This window comes from Drosophila serrata, unplaced genomic scaffold (assembly GCF_035046125.1).
Source record: "Drosophila serrata isolate PLE 108 unplaced genomic scaffold, ASM3504612v1 contig_376, whole genome shotgun sequence".
In the NCBI taxonomy this organism is placed as follows: domain Eukaryota; kingdom Metazoa; phylum Arthropoda; class Insecta; order Diptera; family Drosophilidae; genus Drosophila; species Drosophila serrata.
In genome coordinates, this window is record NW_028257274.1 from 564,371 (window position 1) to 582,443 (window position 18,073).

General features: G+C 35.5%; 2 protein-coding genes across 5 annotated transcripts in view; both read right to left on the minus strand.

Annotated features, from left to right (window-relative positions):
* Window positions 1-115: 115 nt before the first annotated feature.
* Window positions 116-1,646, minus strand: LOC110191020 (Testicular haploid expressed gene). The gene is made up of 3 exons (XM_020961736.2): window positions 1,040-1,646; window positions 620-939; window positions 116-494 (listed from the first exon to the last, which is right to left on the minus strand). Exons 1-3 carry the CDS (start codon window positions 1,459-1,461, stop codon window positions 232-234), a joined length of 1,005 nt encoding a protein of 334 aa, XP_020817395.1. The 5' UTR covers window positions 1,462-1,646; the 3' UTR covers window positions 116-231.
* A 673-nt stretch (window positions 1,647-2,319) lies between these two features.
* Eip93F (Ecdysone-induced protein 93F) overlaps window positions 2,320-18,073 on the minus strand; it is a 71,839-nt gene continuing 56,085 nt past the window's right edge. For all 4 annotated transcript variants that reach the window (XM_020961559.2, XM_086839490.1, XM_086839491.1 and 1 more), the window contains one exon: window positions 2,320-13,637. In XM_020961559.2, the coding sequence (XP_020817218.2) occupies window positions 11,177-13,637 (2,461 nt within the window). In that variant the 3' untranslated portion in view covers window positions 2,320-11,176. The remainder of the gene's footprint in view (window positions 13,638-18,073) is intronic.

Genomic DNA, 18,073 nt, shown 5'->3' on the forward strand with positions numbered 1-18,073 from the left:
GTAAGCATTTTCTTCAAGGCATATTTATTTTTTTTTATATGAAACCCATAAACCCCTTTAAAATCTTGATAAACATCTTTGGAGTCCCAAAAGAGTTCACATAGTTAAGCAGAAATTCTTATAAACCAAAATACAAATTTAATGGGAAACTTAATACCAAACATGGCCGAAAAATTAAAACTATAATAACACCGAAACGTATTGCAATATGTATGACCTTCATATCCACATCTAACCGCCCTTGGGCTTGGCCAGCTCGATGAGTCGCGGAGAGGCCTTGGCCTTGAGGGCGGCGGGTGAAATGGCAAAGGGATTCTCCCGGATGTGAGTATTCTCGAACTCCTTGGGCTCCGCCAGCTCCTTGATGCGTGACGTTGGCTTGTACTTGAGGGCATTGGGAGAGATGCCAAAAGGGTTTTCCTTGACATCGGTCAAGCCCTGATTGGCATCGCGAGTCTTTAGAGGTTCGGCCATTTCCTTGATGCGGGCACTCGCTATTGAGTAATGAAAAATTAATGAAATAATTACAAAAGAAATATAGAATTAAATATCGAATACAAAGGGCTGGTTTAAGGGTCTAAAATGAAACCAAATATAAGTATAGAAAAAGGAAACTTACGTTTGTATTTAAGTGCAGTTGGATTTACTTTCTCCGGATTCTCGTTAATGTGCACATTTTCCCTCTGGACTGGTGAGGCTATAACCTTGAGCCTTTTGGATGCCTTGTAGTTTTTCATCTCGGGAGTTAGTTCCCATTTGGGTTTCACCTCCTCCACATAGGCCTTGGGACTGGACAAAGCCTTCAGACGTGCTTCATCGATTTCGCCTACTTTCTTTTCTGGCTTTGGTGGCTGTGGGGGAACTTTTGGTTTCGCCAGTTTTGCAATATATTTATTTTGTTTGGCCAACTGTTTGTCCGTCTTCTTCTTTTTCTTTTTACTGAAAATGGTATAAAAATCGAATCATAAATGGTAAATTTTATTGAAATTTGAAAATGGATAAAACTGTAAAATAATGGATTTTTTCCAAGTTAACTCACGGCTTTTTCAGTGGCTGGGAGTTGGCCAATCGGCTGTAGAGCGACATGTAGCTGTAGCGCAGCAATCGATTCAGGATGGCTTCGCCGATCTCGTCGCCGGCAAGGATAGCCGCTCGCCGGCGGAAGAGCAGGCGGCGTACGGTTGGCAGGGCCAGTTGCTCGGTACGGGTGTGACTCTCCGCCTGGCAGGGATACACCATCTCGATGGACTTGGTGAAGGGACAGGCGCACTTGGGCACGAAACGGCCCACCCGTACCCTGGGCACAGCCATCTCCATTAGCCGACGACGCTTCACGAACATCCGCTGGTGGCGCCGGCAAAGCTTTTCCAGCTCCTTGGAGATGTCGCGCACAAAGGATGTGGCATCGTGGGGAATTGGATCTTGAATGGGACAGCAGTCGGGACGGTAAGAGTCCTTCATGGTGAGAATTTACGAATTTTGGGACTTTACTTTCAAACAATTTACCAAAGTTTTATTTATTTTTTTTTGGGTTTTTATGAAAACATTTATAGTTGTCTGCTCTGATCGAAAACGAAGTTCATCTGGTGAATTTTTAATTCAATTTAAACGAAATACATACTCTTAAAAGCAAAGCCAACTTTATTTTTTGGAAATGAGAAATGGAAATAATAAGAATTTAAATCATTGCCCTGCTGAAGCATCTGTGTAAAATTGATGATTGCTAGCATCATTCTGGGTGGCTCAACATGTTGCAAGCAACATTTGACTAGCAACATAAGCAATCCGACATTTAAGATAAAATTTTAAAAACTGAACAGAAACTTCCTAAAAATTAGGTAAAAAAAAATTAGGTAAACAATAAAAAAAAACTGAATTTATACTTAATTAAAAATTCACAATCTTTGAATCAATATATAACGATATTTTTATATGAAATTTTATTCGACAAATCAAAGTTTAAAAAACTCGTTAATTTAAATTCAGAAAGCGTTCCGATGCTAGTTTTTCTAGTTTATAAGGTTAATAAATCTGCATACTCCATTTAATTAAAATTAAAATTAAAATTTTTATCAATATTTGACAATTTTAGCGATGTAACCCCTTATACAATTTTGAAGAAATGAAATTATTGTCAGACATAGCCAGACCAACTCGGCTGTTGATGCTGATCAAGAATATATATGATTTATAGAGGTGCAAAGGTATAGAAAAAATAAAATAAGTAAATAATAGTTCAATTGAAATTTTAATTACTTATATATTATCAATTGCAACTACTCCTTCCCCGCAGTTAATCTGAAATGAAACTAGTTATTATTTAATGTTTTATTAATGTTTTTATTGACAGTATTCATAAAAATACTGAGAGTATGCTCCAAGTTCACATCATTACAAGTTAATAGTTTTGTTTGGGGTTTTGTATTTCCACTCTCCCATCATCTGCATGTTGTTCATTTCTTCTGTAGTTTGCTTTTCTGACATTATTGTATACACCTGCTATTTTCTGTTCACAAATATACACAAATCTTATATTTTCTTTTTTGCAAATTTTTGCCTGTATCCTTGTATCCTTGTATCTTCCTCAACTGGTCGTCTGCTTTTATACTTTTTTACAATGTTTTTGCCATACATTTGATTTAGTTCGAAATGTTTTGTTTCGTTTTTCTCATCGTGAATATTTTCAACTAGTTCTTATTGTTGTTGTTTTAATTTTTCTTTTTGTTTTTATTGCAATTCAATTGGAATTCCGCACATCAGCACATGTTGTTTGTTGTTGCTCTTTTTATTGGCTTTTAATTTATTCAGTTTGACTTTGATTTTGTTTACGAACAAAATAACTTGGTTAAGTGAAAACAAAGTGGCAAGCATAATGTTAATAATAATTGTTATACACTCACATCGAACTTATGCAATACACTCATACATATACAAATATGTACTATAAATTTGAATTTAGCATTTACTAGGTCATTTGTTTTGTTTGGTTTTTTGTTTATTTGTTGACAAAAATTTTGCTAATTTGAATTTACTTTATTAATTTTAATTTTTTTTTTTGGGTTTATCATTTCTTCGATTTGTAGAAAATCCCCAATCGATTTTTGTTATTTACACCAAAGTAAAATAATAATTAGATCTATATAAATTAGGGTCTTCTTCAATCATGTTTTTTTTTAATATTCTGTTTTCGACTTTGCCATCCAAAAATGTATGCATGTTTTTACACTTAATCCAGTTTTTAGTTTAAATTTTTCATCTTGCATATCGTATACAGTTTTGCCTTACAAATAGAATTTCTTTTGTTTTTTTGTTTCAGAAATATCCAAATTACTTTGCCTGAAATATATTTTCTGCTGCTGCCTCGCTCTTAGATAATTTTTGTTCCTTTAGATTTATTTTGTTTTTGACACGCTAAATATATATAATATATATTGTATATAGATTACCAAAAGGGTTGCCTCCTCTTTTATGTACACACACATACAATTTTCCTTTCATAGAATTTCGAAAGTTTTCAGAAATTTTTAGTCATGTTTCCATTGTTAATTTTCTTCTCATTTAATTCTGTTTAAGATATGCCTCGAAACTTGTTTTAGCTTTAGTTTTTGTCCATTTTAGTTTTAGATGTTTCTGTTTTTACATTTTAGTTTAATTTACCAGTTGTTTTTTATTTAAATTTTAAATCATTTCTTCTTTAGTTGGTCCCTGAAGCTGTGTTGAGTTTAGATATACGATTCCTTTGGCTCGTCTGAAATAGTTTTTGCCGTTTCTAATAGAGTTTTCTTTCCGGGGTTAAAAATGTCGAAAGTGAAGTGAAATAAAAAACCATAATAAACAAATTAATAAACTTGAAATTAAAAAATTTCAATTGCCTTTGTTGTTGTTCTGTTGGTGGTTGTTGTTCTTGTTGTTGTTGTTGATAATTGCAATCCAATTGTTTATTTGCTCATCTCTTGCATGTGAAAATGGAGCAAATATTGGCCATGTTAGAAAGATTTTCCCGCCCTCCTATCAAGGCCAATATTTACTTTGGGCTATTGTTCAGTTTATAGATAATTCTGTCATCTGTCAATTATAACTATTGCATATAATGGTATTTAAGTATCTTGTTTTGCAATTGTTAGACTGTTGTGCTTAATTTAATATTCATATTTTGTTTCGTTTCGTTTCTTATTCTCTGCATTGTGTCTGTCTCTGATTTGATTTTGTTTAAATTGTGAAACGAAAGCCTCCTGTGGTAACAAAACGAAATAAAAAGCAAATTGTTGAACTAAAATATTTTTGTTTTTATTAATAAACGTTTCGTAATTCGTAAATATATATATTGTATATATCTTGTTTTTTTTTTATTTATTTATTTACTTTTTTTGCGTTTAAAACATAATAAGTAAATAATAGGGATAACGAAAATTATAAACTTAAGCTTAGTTATGTGTCGGTGTGTAATATATAATAACAATTATGCACGCTTTACTAAACAAAGAATTTTGCTCTTGCTTTTGCTGCTGTAAATATTAATTTAAGGTTTACAATATATATTTATTACAATTGTTTTTGTGTGTAATTGAAAATTAAGCAAAAATTTCAATATTATTATAAATTACTTATTGAAATTAAACATATATATTTTGGATTTATTCGCAGTACAAAATAAATTTCACATGTTTTTGCTGCAGTTTTAAGTTTTTCTTCACTTTCTGTTTTTTTTTTTAAATCTCTGTTTTTCTGTCTTAGCTTTAATGCTAAATACATTTTGTGTACTTATGGGCTATTGCTAATAATAATGCGAATTTTTTTTATTTGCTTATTGGCTTTTGTTGTTTTTTTTGTTATTTATTTCTCTTGATTCTGTAGTGATTATGTAAATGCAAAAAAAAAGATCGCTTTATGTGTTCTATTTCTGTGTTTGTAGTTTACCGAAAGTCTAATTTTATGAATTGTACTTACATCAGTTGGTTTTGTTTTGTTTTTTGTTTGTTTTGTAAAAATAATGAAAAATATTCTCAAAACTTTTGCCTGGCTAAGATTTAGGTTTGTTTGTTTGTATTTTTATTTGTTTAGTGGTTGATCTTGTTGTTTATGCCAATTGCTTATAACTATTGAAGTTGTTGGTTTGATTGATTAATTATGAATATTATTTTTCTAGGGCTATTGTTGTTGTTGTTGTAACTGTAACTGTGTGGAGTTGTTGTTTGTTGTTGTATTTAAAGTTAATAATTGAAATAAAAATTGTTTTCGTTTTCATTTTTATATAGAGTTTGTTATTTTTAAAATTGTTTTGCCTTTTGCAGTTCGATTTCGTGCTGCTTCTTTTTTCTGATTCGGGGATTATGATTTCTGATTCTGCTGATTCTGTATCTGTATCTGATCTGTAGCTGTATCTTTATCTGATCTGTATCTGGATTCTATCTTGTCATTGCTAATTATGTGGCTATTGTTTATGGTTATGTGGCTATGAATACAAATCTGTTTTGAAAATCGGCTTCTGTGTTTGTGTTTTTTTATTAAAGTTAATTGCTGTGGCTATTTCTATTTTTATTTGTGGCTATTTAAGTTCTGTAGTAAGAGTAGTACTATTGTTTAATAAAATTGTGGTTGCTGCTTGGTTGTTGTTGTTGTTGGTTGTATTTGTGGGTAGAAAAAAGAAAAGTACAATCGACTTTAGGCTGTTTTGTTTGGATTTTTATATCTGAGCTGCTTCAAGCTTTAGGCTTGAATATTTATCCATCTTTTTATTATATTAATTAATTATATAGTTTATGTTAATTGTTTATTGATGTTTTCAATTTTTAGTTCAATTATTTTTGGGCTATTGTTGTTGGTTGTCTGTGCTGGTTGTTGTCACGTCTGGGCTATTGTTTCTTAGCAGTTTTCGCTTGTTTTTTGCTCGGATCTTTGCTGATCTTAAGTTGTTTCGGTCGCTCAAGTTGAACTTAGGAGAAAAGTTTTGAGTTTTGTGATGTTTCTTTGTTTATTTATTTATTTTTTTTTGACAATGAGAACGTGAAGAATTTGGCTTTGAGTTGAAAGGGTTTCGTTTTTGTTGATTTCATTTAGATTGAAGCGTGCGCATAATAATTGGAAACCTAGGCGTAGTTTAAGACCTATTTTAAAAAAAGATTTATGTGCACTTAAAATGATTTTTGATTTTCGATTCTTGCTTGATTCATCGTCATATCATCATATCCTTCTTGGCATTTTGGCAAAGAAAGCTTGTAAATTAAACATATTAATCGTTAAATGTTAATATATTTGTTGTTGGTTGCTTGGTTTTGTTTGAAACAATTGCACTATAGTTCAAATGATGTTGCCCATTTAAGAAGTCAATAAAAATAGAGAATAATAATAATGCTAGTAATAATAAGTAATTAGTAATAAAAAAATATATAGAGGAGAATACCATACAAAAAATGTTTTCTAATATGTACAAACCATAGTAAATCGAGGCTAACAACGCGCTAATCAAATAGTCGTTATAATAATAATAATAGAATAATAATTATAAGTAGTTACAACTACAATAATATATATATTTAGTGTGTGTGTGAAAATAGAAGTTGATTGATTGATTTATGTGAAGAAATTTTGGATTTGCCTACAGTTATAGATCGTAACTAATGGTAATCATCATCATTTCGTAATCGTAATCATTTTAGGCGCTAAACTAAGGTCGAAAATAAACACTAATTGTATATGTATATGCACTTATATTCAGCAAATTTTGATTCGCATTGAACAAATTAGATTAGACTGTTTTTTTATACACAAATGTGAGCAATTTCTTTAAGCACGCTAGAAACTCTCTCTCTTTCTGTCTCAGTTATCTCAAACCACTTTAAACAATTATATTATTAATATATCAATTTTAGCTTGTTTCGTTTATCGCTTTTGTTTTCTTGTTTTGTTTTTATTTTTTACAAATATTAACTATTATGTTGTAGTAAAACAAAGAATAAGTAATGTATGGGTAATCAATCTTGTTTCTCTCCGAAAAAATAAAACACGTACCTGAGCGTTTTCACATGCTCTCCTTGAATCGAATTCGAAATATTGAAAGTATTCCAAAAATTCTCAAATCAGGTGAACATGCAAAAATTCTATACAATTCAACATTCTCAAGCTGTTACTCAAATTACACTCGATTGGTTTGTTTTCATTCATTTTTTTTTTTCATATTTGTGTTTAGACCTACCACTAGGTTGACATTTCGACTTTCGACTTTTGCAGTTACTATCTGGTTTTTATTTATATAGCTTATGGCCATGTTTTGTGAGTATTTTCCTATAAGGAAAATCTATATAGCCACAAAGGCCCCTTTCCTCAGTACAGTGCGTTTCAGATCCTGTGAAACAATAGAGAGTTGCGAATAGTTCAAGACAAAGACTATAAAAAATTAAGCATTGCTTGGTGTCTATTGCATGTCTTTTAGTTGAGAAACGCACTGTACTTCCGGGAAGTTGGTTTTTTGCTGTCTGTTTTTTGTTTCGTTTTGTTTCTTGTCATTATCAGTTGCCTTGGAATTCTTTTCTTTTCTTTATTTTTTTAGCTAAACATGCTTCGAAATATTCTTCTCACTTTTAACACACCTCTTTTCTGGTTTTTATAACGTTTTCTTAAATTTGCTTATTTAATCCGTATAATTGCACTTTATCTTGTTTATTATTTTAAGTTTTTTTGATTTTTTGTTTACCGGTTTCTTTTTACATCGATATTTTTGCCTTAGTTTCATTAAATGTTTTTTTGCAAAATTGTATTTTAGTATTTATAATTTCCTCTTGTATAATTTTGCATTATAAAAGACTGCTTCTGTATTTAATTTTGACTTGAACTGGTTAGTTTTCGAGTAAACATTATTCCAAAATATATACAACTATTTATGTTCTGAACAGTTTTTCATCCGTTGCTGTTTTGTTTTTTAGTGATGTTTTTGCCGTAGCTTAAGAAATTCTTTTTGGGCCAAACGCAGCTTTGGGGGATTCCCCGCTGCAAGTTGGCTTAAATAGCTTGTGCTTGGTTTTAGTTTTGGTTTCTCTGCTGTTGTTGTTGATGTGATTGATTTTTGTATCCGATCTGTCTACAATTTCCCGAATTGGGTGTGTGTTCATCGCTCCTTTCTCTGGTTTTTTTTTATTTGTTTGTTTGTTTTGTTTTTTGTCTTTTTGCATATGCGCCTAGCCAACATTATTTCAGAAAATGCTCTTCAAAATTTTGGATTATTAATCACAGATAGTGTGTCTAATATATATGTATGTATATAATAAATATGTATGTATACTTCAAATATAATTAAATTAGCAATAAATACTTTTTTTGATTTATTTCCTTTCCTACTTTCCTGCTTCTTCTCATTTTTCTTTTATATAATAAACAGTTTTATTTCAGAATTCCTTTTTCTGTATTCATTTTTTCTTACTTTTGTTTGTTATTCCAAATGCATAATTTAATAATTTTTATGTTTTTTACAGCTTTTAGTTCCTAACTTTTAGTTTTCCGCTTGATTTTTGATACTAAACCACAACATTTATGCACATCGAATTTAATTTGGGAGTTAAGCCAATAAATTGTTTTTTTCTTATCCATTTTTTTTTTTTGCATCGTGGAAAGTATAATAATATTTAATTTTGTTGAATATTAAAATGCCCATAAATGATTTTCAACGATTTTCCACAATTATACCTTGCCATACTTTTGGATTTTCATCATCTTGTATTATAATTTACTAAATATTTTCAAATATGTATTACCGACAATTCTTCCTTGTTTTCATTTTCTTTAAATATATTGTATATCGCTTTTGTATGATTTTTGTTTTTTTCTTTTTTTTTGACACTTACTAGCTAGCACACAAAATATGTTTTTAGGTACATTTATATATTTTTCTTCATCTATTTTTCATTTACGCAGACATTTAGTTAGTTGTTGTTCTTGTTTACCCATAGATAGAATTTCAAATTCAAACGAAATATATATAGAGTTATAGAGATACGTCGAAAGGAGGGCCAAAAGTTCAGGGTTCAAAGGGCGGGATGGGTTGAGGGGGCTGTGTAAATATGTTTTTTTGCTCTCCTGTAAAAGAGGTGTGTGTGTTTGTAGAGTGTATATAAGTACATTTAAATATATTTAGTTTGCTCAAAATGATCATGTGTTTGGTTTGAGGTATACGCGTAGTGATGAAGACACACACATACATAAATATACAAATATATATATCATATAGTATATAGTAATATAAAGTCTTTGTTTTTATATATTTATGCTTTTCTTTTTTTGCTTTTGGTGGACTGTACATGAAATGTGTGTTCTCACAATAATTTTTATTTTTACTTTTTAAGCCAATATCGTGAAATTTTGTTTAATTTTTCGATATAAATTTTTAATTTTAGTCTAAACACATTTTTTTTTGGAAATTTTATCCTTTTTTTTTTGTATATAAACACCGAAACACTTTATAATTTTGCTTAATTTAGTTCAATATGTGTACAAATTTTTTGTAAAAAGAAAATAAAAATGGTTTGTGATTTTATGGAAAGCAATGTTTTATGTTTTTTACTTTTTAATTTTGATAAACAAATTTAAATGGGGGGATTTGGTTTTTAAATTTTGTGTTTTGATCTGCGGTTTTGGGTTTGCTTTTTCTTTCTTGTTAATTATTATTTTGTGTGCTTTCGTCCTAACGTTTCATTCTCTTTCGCTTTGCTTACTAATTTATTTAATTTGTAAATGTGAAGGCAGCTTTGTTTATTGATTTCCGTTTTTTTGTTTTCTTTTACTCGTTTCTCTTTTTTGTTTGTTGTATTTTTTTATCATCTTTTGTGAAATCATAATAAAATGTAGAATTTTTGTGGTTAATTTTCTTTAAGTTTTTTTGAATTTAGCTATTTCTTTTGTGTGTGTGGTGTGGTGTTACTTCTTTTGTTGTTTGTAGAGTCTCTTGTTTTGTTATTATTATTATTGCTGTTTGCTGGTTGTTGTTGTTGTTATTGATCGGATATTGTAGATGTTGTTGTTGTTGCTGCTGTTGTTGTCATTATGGTCTTGTTGTAGTTATTGTAGTTTGTTGGCTATATTACTCATTCTGTCTATGTCAAGGACATCTGCATGCGTTCTCTTGGCTGGCAATATTCGTAGAAAATTGTAGAAAAACTACAGATATATATATTTATAATATATATATATGGAACATAAGTACATATTTGCTTATGGAATGTGTGAAAATCGAAGGTCAAAGACCAAAAGACACTGGCATGCAGACGTCATTTAAGTTGTTGTTGGCTTGTTGTAACTGCTTTTGCTGTTGGCTTTATATTTCTGCTATTTATATATCCCATTGGACTGCTGGATCTGCTCAATAAAAATATATATTTATGATATGGAAGCCTGAAGAGATTTCACATCTCTTGAAAAGTAAGCACAAAAGTATGCTATAGAATGTTTTTGTTGGTGTATTAAATCTTATAGCTTACTTTGGTGTACTTTTTCAAGGGATTTTATATCAGGGTTGCCGCAGAAAGTGCTTTGGATTTAAGATTCTTTTAAAAGATTACGCAAAAGTAACTACTTTTAATAAGATATCCAATCCTGAGCAACTTCTGTGGCATTCTTAACACATTATATGTTCTTTCAGGACATCCATTCAAATCAAAAATTTCAATTTAAAACAAAAAATGCAAAATGAAAATGGTTCTTGGTTTTTTGCTCAGTTGTTGTTGCTTTTTGTTTTTGGTCTTAAGGTTTTAGTTTTGTTTTTCTTATTTTTGTTTTTTGTTTTAGGTTTGTACAAGAGAATGCCTATTTGTCGATTGTCAAAACGAAACAAAAATATACATATTGCATGTATGTTTCTTTGTTTGTTTGTTGGTTGTTTTTTTTTGTTTTTTTTGTATTATGTTTGATTACACATTAACTAAGAGCTAGCGCACATTTACCACTCTTTGCGTTTATATATATATATCCTATATATATATATATTTCCGTATAGTGCTTTGTATGGTACTATCAAAAAACGTGGCTTAATTTGGTTTAGTCCCCTTCAATCCCCCCCTCATACCAATACCGGTCTTAGATACCGCCTCCGATCCCCCTAGAAGCTGTAGTAGTGGGCGGCCAGCGGTGGCCAGGCGAAAGCTGGATGATTCGTGGCCAACGGTGGTGGTGGTGGTGGTGGCGGTGGCTGCTCCTATAACTGCTGCTGATGCTCCACCTGCTCGGCCTTGATCTGGGCCAGCTTCTCGTGCAGTATGGGACTGCCCGAGGGGCCCATTTCCTCTGCCTCGGATTCGCACTTGATGCGACTGCCATTGAGATCCATTGTTTTGTGGTTTTGGTGATGGTGGTGATGCTGCTGCTGGTGGTGGCAGCCACTTTCCGCGCTCTTCAGGCTGCTGGCATCCGTCTCCGAGTCGCGTGATGTCATCCTGCTGCTTCTACCATTACCATTGGCTGTCACATTGAGCTGACCATTGCCACTGGCTGTGAAGGAGGATGAGGAGGCGCTGCTCTTGTTCTTGTTGTGCGCCAGATCACTGTTGTTATTATTGGCCGGTGTGTGTCTACTGGAGTGCTCCTCATCGCTGCTCCCGCCGCTATCAGCACTGAGGCGTTCCCTCTTGATATCCGCATAGTTTCCCAACGGACTGCCCGATCTCTTGACACTCTCCGCACTGGCACTGGAACAGGTGGCGGCATAATCATTACTCCTTTGATTCGTAAACGGCAAAGGTGTCTTCTTCACTAGGAGTTGATCGAGCAGGGCATGACCATGACCATTCCCATTGCTACTACCATTGCCGGCCGAACTGCCATTTCCCGTGGAGGATGACTCACTCGATTGCAGTGTCTTGCGGATGATGCCATCATACATATTCTCCGCCATCTCCAGGGCACTCTTCATCGGTCCATGGTGATTTCCACCTGCTCCCTGTGTTGGCTGTTGCCTCATTGCCTCCGCCATCCGATTAAAGTCCAGGCCATAGGCATTCGTGGCATTTGGTTGTGGCCAGAACATGTTCGATTGGAACGGAAGCTGGTGTGGGGCACCCTCGAAGAGGGGCAGTTTCAACCCATTGGGCGTGGCAGCCGCAGCAGCTGCTGCAGCCGCTGCCGCCGCTGCTGCTGCCGCCGGGCTGTTGTTCTTGAGGGCATTGCTCAGCTTGGAGCCACTGTGATTGCCCGGCTTCAGTTTGTCCAGGTGGATCTTGTTGGCGGGTCCCGTCAGACCCACCAGATCCGGCTGTGGCTTGGGCTCCCGCTTGCGCGGTCTCATCAGGTGACGCTCCTTGACCTTGTACTCCAGCGTGGAATGGGGCACACCATAGTAGCTGCCCGCTCGATGGACTGACATTTCACCTCTCTGAACAGCCTTCACTGCCTCGACCAGACTGTCACGATCATAGTTCCTGTATTTACCTCTCTTGGGCCGAGTCCCCTTGCCCGCATCCTGGGCATTGAGCTGCTGCTGCTGGTGGTGGCTGAGGTGACCGGGATGATGATGCTGCTGCGACAGGAGATTGGGTGAGGCCCCGAAATGCGAGGTATCCGTGCCGCCGATAATCTTGGCCACCGATATGCTGGGCTTCTTGTAGCCCATCGATGAGGAGGAGCCACCGCCACCATTGTTGCTACTACAATCGCTGACATTGCCATTCCTCAGTACATCATGGCCACTCTGCTCGTTGATCTGTCGCTGGATATTGCTGGCCATCATCTTCTGTATGCTGGACGAGGATGAGGGTAGCAAACTGTTGCCAGAGGAGTAACCTCCCTGGGCCACTGCAGCGGCCAGCATGGGGGAGGCGGAGTGGGGACTGCGATTGCTGCCATTCCGGTTGCTGCTGCAGTTGCTGTTATTGTTGTTGTTATTATGATGAACCAGACCCGGTGAGAGGCTGCTGCTGCTGCTGGCCGGGCCGCTGACCTTGAAGGACGGAATCTTCAATATGGGATCCTCGCCCGCCTCATTCAGATCCAGCGAGGAGTTTGTCTCCGGTGTCTCCGATTTGGGCAGGCGATGGCGAAAGGCGGCGGCCACATGTTGCTGCTGCTGCTGCTGTTGCTGCTGTTGCTGCTGCTGCTGTTGGAGCAGCAATGAGGCATTGCCATTGCTCTCCTGATTGCCCACCAAGAGACTGAGCAACGGCTCGGTCAACATCCCTCGACCCAGCACCTTGAACAGGTCACCCACCGTCTGCGATTCATCCAGCTTGGGCATGGCCCCGATCCCGGCGGCCAGCATGAGGGTGTGCATGAGGACATTGGCATCCAGCGGTATGGCGGGTAAGCCATCGGAATTACCACCGGCGCCACTGTGCCCACCCGGTAGCCTTCCCAGCTTGGGAGAGCCTCCCCGATCAAGGTCATCACCCAGATCGCTGCCATTGTGCTCGGACGACAGGTGACTGAGTTCATTGGAGTCCTCATTGGAGTCCTCGGCATCGGGCTCTTGGTGATCCAACTGCTCCTGGTCACTGTCCTGCTGCTGAATCTTATACAGCCGATTGACCAGAATAGAGCGGGGCACATTGTGCTGACTGGCAGCCTTGCGAGTGCCCAGCTTATTGGCCACCACATCCTGCAGGGCCCGGTTGAGGTCCTCCTCGCTGTACGACCGTCTACCCGTGGGCGTTGGTGTGACACAGGCTCTGTGAAAGAGTTAAGTTAAAAATATAAGTTTAACATATATATATAAATTAAATTCGTTAACAAAGCTGCTTACAAATCAAACTTCTTATCGCTGTAACTATAGAATAAGTCACTACAAGTTGGCCTGAAACCAAATCTATAACAAATAATGATTGGTTTATGGCCAGTTTATGAACGTCATTGCCTTATGGCCCTCAGGTGCTGAGATAAGATACGTTTTCCGCCGATTTCTGTTTGCCTTTTCCCTAAATATATATCATCTCTCTCTCTTTCCCCCTGGAGCAAGTCAATCAACTTTTATCTGCCGGCAATTTTCATTCCCGGGTTTGCAGGGTAATATTTTTTGGCAGCACCATCAAAGGACTTGACAGCCACTTCTTCCCATCTTGGCTTAGTGGAAAGCACTCCTTTTTTTCGGCACTCACATACATACATATACATATACACAGGCACTCAGGAGGACTGACAATGAGTGCTCCTTAAATGTCTGCAGCAGGGCAACCAACAGGAAAAGACGACACTGCAGTGTCAAAGGCAAAGCCAAGGATGCTATACAATCTCTTCTCTTACCACGTTCTTTTTTTTCGTTCAACATTTTTTGGTGGCCATTTTTTTTGGGTGCTGAGCCAGAGACAAAAGATGACAAGTCAGGGGGGAGTCTGGCCCAGAAGGGGTGCGAGTATGGGGCCAAATATGTTTTTGAAGTTCATTAGACGAATCCGAAAAAAAAGCGTAGGGAAAAAATGGCAGAACGAATGAACATTTTTCACTTAATGCCAACGCGAGCGTGAGTCCAAGCGCATTTCCTTGTGACTTTCCCCCCTCTTGGAACTCATCAGGAAAAGGCAACTTTTGTGTTCCGACAACAACAACAAGGTTACACGGGGAAAGAAATTATGGTATTTAATAAATTAATTATTAAAAATATATATATATTGTATACTATTTTTAGTATTTAAAATGCTATTGAAGATGAACAAAATGTTAATCTCTTATTAAATATTTTTGGAACAACATGTTTCTGGAAACATTTCTATAAGAATGTTACATTTACACCATGTTAAATTTATTGAAATGTACCAGAAGTTTCGTAAAAAAGAAAACAAATTAATAATTTTTTTTTTAAGATTTGATTTTTCAAAAAATATTATCATATATAAATATCTATAAATACCTATTCAAGGAATGCCAATATTTTAAGCTTAGTTATGATTGATTTCCGATTCTATAATACTCATTTTAAACTGAAATGTAACTCTTTATCATTTCTTTTAATATACTTTATAGTAAACAACTTTTGTATTAATTAATCACTTAAAGAAAAATAAAGGAATCTATTTCTTTTTCTTTTTTCCCAGTGTGAAAATAAAATTTTTTCCTCAAAACCAATCTTTAGCTTTTAATTTTTCCGAGTGCTGCAGCTGAACGAAATATTTCTTTTCTTTTATGCGCAACCAGAAACGAGACGAGCTCGAGACCCTTTCTTTTTTCGTGGGCGGCTGGGGACATTGCACCGTCGAAAAGGGGGGGCGGGAGGGTGGTGTGTGTGTGGGAGGCTGAGGGGGAGGGAAAACGCACAGCTTCTTTGGCGCCCTTCGCTGAGGGCTGTGGCACAGCGGGCGGCGGCGACGACGGCGACGGCCCTGGCAAAAGTTGATGGCAAAGTCATAGCAACTTTTTTACTTTTTGTTTTTTTCGCCCATTTGTTACGGAGTCCTTGCGCGTCTGGAAAATGTCTGAAAATTGTGCAAACAACAAATAAAAAAAAAGCGAGAAAAAATATACACAAAAATGCAGGCTAGAGGAAGAACAAGAAAAGCGGCAGCAGGTGGCAGTGAATGTTAAACTGTATGATAGCTCAAGGTTTTTTTATATTTTTATTTTTTTCGGGAGCTCTTCTTCAGCTACGGGGGCGCTGCGAGAAGGGGCGTGGCCTTTGCTGACCGTAAGTGGATTGGACTGAGGGCGGTGATGGGCGGGCCACGTCATTAATGGCGACAGTTTTTCGCATTTTTGCTCATTTTGCATATACAAAATAATTTTCCCAAAAAAAAAAAAAACAAGCAGGCAAAGGAGGAGAGGCGAACAAAATTTGCATAATTGCAGGGGGATTTCCTCACCAAGACCTCGTTGCAGATGCAGTATCAAAAAAAAAGAGAGGAAAAACAGGGAAGAGCACTACAAAAGAGTGGCAAGACTATAAGATACCCAGGTTAATAAGTACAGCTCTCAACAACAAATTTTGTAGCATACATAAAAGGGCTAGTTTTTGGCGGAAATAGGAATATTGAGAAGAAATTATGGCTGTTATGTACCGAAAAGTATAAAACCATTCAGTGTTTAATATATCAAAATTTGAAGTATTTAAATATATAACATTTGATTTTTAAATTTCCATATTATAGATATTAAAGAAATTTTAAATAAAAGTAAAACAAGAGGATCTTTAAAAAAAAGGATTCTTCCATCTTAAAAACTTACTTTATTGCTCATATTAATATTAAAAATCTTGTACACTTAATAAATAATGAAAATATCGATGTCATAAATATATATCTCTACTTTAATAACTCCCCAAATCAAATTGTTTTCCCAATTTACCGGACAAACTGACGGACAAGCGGATACACCAACAAAAGGACCCTTGATAATGTGATAAAAACATCATTAATACAAGTTGTAGGCTTTTTTTTGTATATCCGTTCCACAAATACAATATACCTCTTGCATACAGGAGGTACCTTTATGAGCAGGAAAAAAAGGATGTCGCGCACAAAATAAATGAAAAATGTCATTTCAATGTCGTTTGGATTTTTTCGTTGGTGTCGTTTACCTTTTGGCTGCACTTCAATTGCAATTTGCCATTGCAACAGCTGCCTCTGCCTCTGCTGCAGTCGCTGCCTCTGCCACAGTCGACGTTGCAGTCAGCAGAGGCTGCAACATGGATGCATTTTTTTTGTTGCCGCCTTTGTTGTTGCTGTTTTTTGTTGTAGTTGCCGCTGCACACGCATGTGAAGAGCATTCATTTGCACCCAAAAAATAAGGAGAGGAAAAAAAAATGGAAATTCAGCGCGAACGAACGAACCTCAAACCTTTTGCCAGCATTTTTTCTCCTCGTTTTCCGTTGGCGTTGCAATTTTTCTGACATTTTGTTTTAATTTGTGGCAGCGGCAAAAGGGTTGATTTTTTGTGTGTTTTTTTATTCGCTTCTCTGTGTGTGTGTTGTGCGTGTGTGCATTTGTTGTTGTTGTTGCAATTTTGACGCAACTGAAATGCATTTCTTTTTTTGTTGTTGCACTCGCTGTTGTTGTTTTTATGCGCATATTGCATTTTTGTCGGTTCATCCCACACCTTTTGTTTGCTTTTGGTCACATATATAAAAATATATAAATATATATATATTCATATATATATACTTATATATATAAGCCCCATCTCCCATAATTTTTCAGCTCAACAACAAAAAAATAAACGCACCATTTCGATTTCAACTTTAATAATAATTATATTTGGCCAGGTAATTGTGCAAATACCTTGATTGAGGTGTGCGGTTGCAAGGCAGAGGTCAAGCCAACTGTCAGGCAAAATTAAGGTAGAAAAATAATTGTTGGGGAGAGGTTCCAATTAATTACAGAGAACTCAGGTGATGGATTCTAGTCATTTTTGTGCTTTAATTATTGAAAAATTTGAATGCAATTTTCCTTTATATTCTTAAACAAATGATTAAAGGCTTTTGTATTTCATACTGGTTAATTTGGAACATGGTTATTCATAGGGACTGAGTGGTACAAATAAACTTGACTTTGTAGAGGATGTATACATATTTAAAAATATATAAATATATATGAAATATACAAAATTTGAGTAGACTTTGCTAATAAGCATAGAAGTTATCAAAGAAACAAGAAAAGAAACTAACTACTGGATGAGAAATATGTATAAGTTAAGATCAAATTGAAAATAAACTGGGATAACTGCCAGAAGAAACGGTTGTTAAATGTAAAGGATCAGTAAGTAACAATAATCAGTAAGTACCTATGAACAGTAAGTATCTATTACCAGTAGGTAACTATGATCAGTAATTAAATATTCTTATTAAGTATCTATGGCCAGTAAGTATCTATGACCAGTAAGTCTATATGAACACTAATAAACAATGACTTGCAACTTTTGTAACACAACACATTTCTGAGAGTTGGCCGGCAGAAGTCACTTCGTTCCGGGGATGTTAGAACCAGTTGAGAATCATAAGCTCAGATGTGCGAGATTTGTTTTGGAACAAATTTAAGCTAATTGAAGGAAACTATGGAGTTATTCTTCTATATAACTTTACTTTTATATACGTCGGAGCATGGCGAATCGGTGGACTATATATACACATATATAGCTGTCATAGGAACGATCAGAAATTGACTATGAGCAGTAATTAAGTATA

Coding starts and splice junctions, on each gene's coding strand:
- LOC110191020 (XM_020961736.2), bottom strand. CDS start 1,461: ATGAAGGACTCTTACCGTCCCGACTGCTGTCCCATTCAAGATCCAATT. Junction 940..1,039: donor TCCCAGCCACTGAAAAAGCC/GTGAGTTAACTT, acceptor TACCATTTTCAG/TAAAAAGAAAAAGAAGAAGA. Junction 495..619: donor AACTGCACTTAAATACAAAC/GTAAGTTTCCTT, acceptor ATTACTCAATAG/CGAGTGCCCGCATCAAGGAA.